The following is a 2,358-nucleotide window of genomic DNA, read 5'->3' on the forward strand; positions in this document are numbered from 1 at the left end:
ATCACAAGCCCAAATTTAGCAACAGAAAACGCTAACCCCTTCACCTCGTGCTGTAACTGTAACTTGGTTTTCGTAGTAACAGTAACTCAGTCGTTGTCCACCAATAAGTTCCGAAGTAAATACTTACTTTCTCTGTAAAATCAGTGCAGACTTTTACTTAGAAACTTCTTCTGTCAATCTTACCTAATTTACAAGAACATTTCTGCAACGGTGACAACTAAGACAACACGATTCCCAATTAATCTAATAGTCGCAGCTAACTAATCAAGAATTTTCCACTTAGGAGACATTACCCTGGCTATTTCAATGGCAATTTGCCCTTGAAGATTATACACAATGGTCTCACCACCCGACAAGAGCGCGCCCCAGACACCGAAAGTCCCATAATCTATGATGGTATGGTTGCACGACGCTAGAAGAGCCAGGTCAAAGTCTGGGGCATCTATTCCGCTTCGGCTAACGAAAAAGACGTCTTCGTTATTTGATAGAAGGTTCTTCTGGCACCATTTTATATCATCACTCACAACCACGAACACGGTGTTCCCTTGGTACTTGTGGCGAAAGTAGTCCATCGCTGAGTTGAAATACATTGCATCTGCTAAGGTAGTGTTGAGTTTCCTTCTCAAGTAGACCTCATAGTCCTTTCTCCTGACATGAACGCCCACGTATATCACCCTGCTGGTCACGCTGAACGTGAGGGACTTCAGGATCCTTTGACTGTCCCTCAGGTGCCTGTTCAGGAATCGGAACTCTGAGTTCTTGAGTTCATCCAGCCTGGGCAGCACCAACTCCTGCAACGTTATCCACTTCTGAAGCACTACGTTCCTCCCGCTGCCAGGGAGATCCTTGAAGATAAGCAAGATGGCGTCCCTGGTCATGAAGCTCTCTGCCTGCAAAGTGGTGTCGCAGCGTCTCAGCACGTCCATCGTGAGCACAGGGATGCTTAGATTTGCAAACACATTTTCCAAAGTCCTCTTAATGCAGCTTGGTACGTAAGGCTTAAGCCCGGTCGCCTTTGCCAAACCCCACACCGAAGCGTACTCCCACATCTGATTTCCCAGTCGACCACCTTGCTCGACAGTTACTATCTCCGCTCCGGGGCACATTCGGAGGTCGCTGGGGTCAACGTCGTCTTGCCTGAACGGCGTATCGCACAGGTAGTCAGCCAACATCATTTTAGGCCTCGATTTGCCTTTAGGAGCCTGACGAACTACATTCAGGTACTGAATGACAACTATGATGAAGGTAAGCACTGCCAAGAAAAGCACACCCCTCCAGAAGGCAACCTTGTCTGTGTCATCAAACCGTTTCGTTCTTATTGGCATTATTTATCACAATTAACCACTGCACATTTTCACATTTCTTATGCTTCTCATATGTATTCCATGACTTTGAAGTGCTCCTGCCAATACCCGGATGTGGATCCTGCAATAGGAGAAACAATATAAGTATTTCACACAACAGTAAAGAACAGTAACATTCTGAACACAAAAATGTGGCATTGAAAAATAAATACAATGGAGAAGCACTTGGAGCTGCGTAGTTCATTGATACTAAGTCAGAAACAGGTAGTGACTTATAGTTGTTGTGTACAAAATCACGACTAAATCTATTTTACAGGACAGTTCTGTTAAATCCTGTGTGAAAGCTTGTTTTTTTGTGCTTTTTCAAGGGCCTGGAGAATGGACGTCCGCAGGAGGGGCAAGCAAGATATTTTTTTCCCAAGGGGGCAAACAAGGCACATTCCCCTTCATAATAGTGTTGTCCCCTCAAAAAACATTGCTTCAATTTGAAATAATTAACATATACAGTATTATTGTGGCTGAAATGAAACTACAAGTATATGTGTGAAGTATAAGATTTTTCGTTGACTTTCATTTTCCAAGGGGGCCGTGGCTCCATTGCCCTCCCCCCTCCGGACGTCCATGCCCTGGAGACAAAAACGGGACACCAGGAACACCAAACATGACCTACCTAACCTACTGCTGTAAGCATACATTAGCGGGGAGCAGTTTTTCCTCACAGAAAGTAAGCATGCGAGTAGGTTAGGTTGGAGTGGGCTCCTCATAAGACATAAAAATAACGTTTTCAGACATTCCTCAATGAACAATGCACGTGCGTCTAGACTATTCATTGGGGAATATTTTTTCATCTAAATAAACTAATATTATAGTGATCCGATTATTTGCAAAGTCAGACATAACGTAAGTGCATTAATCAAACACAGTGAGTTACAATTAAAGAAATTACAATTATAAATAAGTAAGAACAAAATCTGTTATTTAAAACTACAGATACATTTCAAAATGTAAAAATGTCATTAATCTTCAGTCAATTAATGCTAAATGCTAATGCTAA

At 42.7% G+C, this 2,358-nt stretch overlaps 1 protein-coding gene across 1 annotated transcript; it reads right to left on the bottom strand.

Moving 5' to 3' along the window:
- Positions 1-260: 260 nt before the first annotated feature.
- Positions 261-1,325, bottom strand: LOC145984129 (galactoside 2-alpha-L-fucosyltransferase SEC1-like). The gene has a single exon (XM_083117568.1). The coding sequence runs from the start codon at positions 1,323-1,325 to the stop codon at positions 261-263; it is 1,065 nt and encodes a 354-aa protein (XP_082973694.1).
- Positions 1,326-2,358: the final 1,033 nt, after the last annotated feature.

The sequence above is a fragment of the Lepisma saccharinum genome, chromosome 1 (assembly GCF_977018435.1).
Source record: "Lepisma saccharinum chromosome 1, izLepSacc3.1, whole genome shotgun sequence".
Taxonomy (NCBI): Eukaryota; Metazoa; Arthropoda; class Insecta; order Zygentoma; family Lepismatidae; genus Lepisma; species Lepisma saccharinum.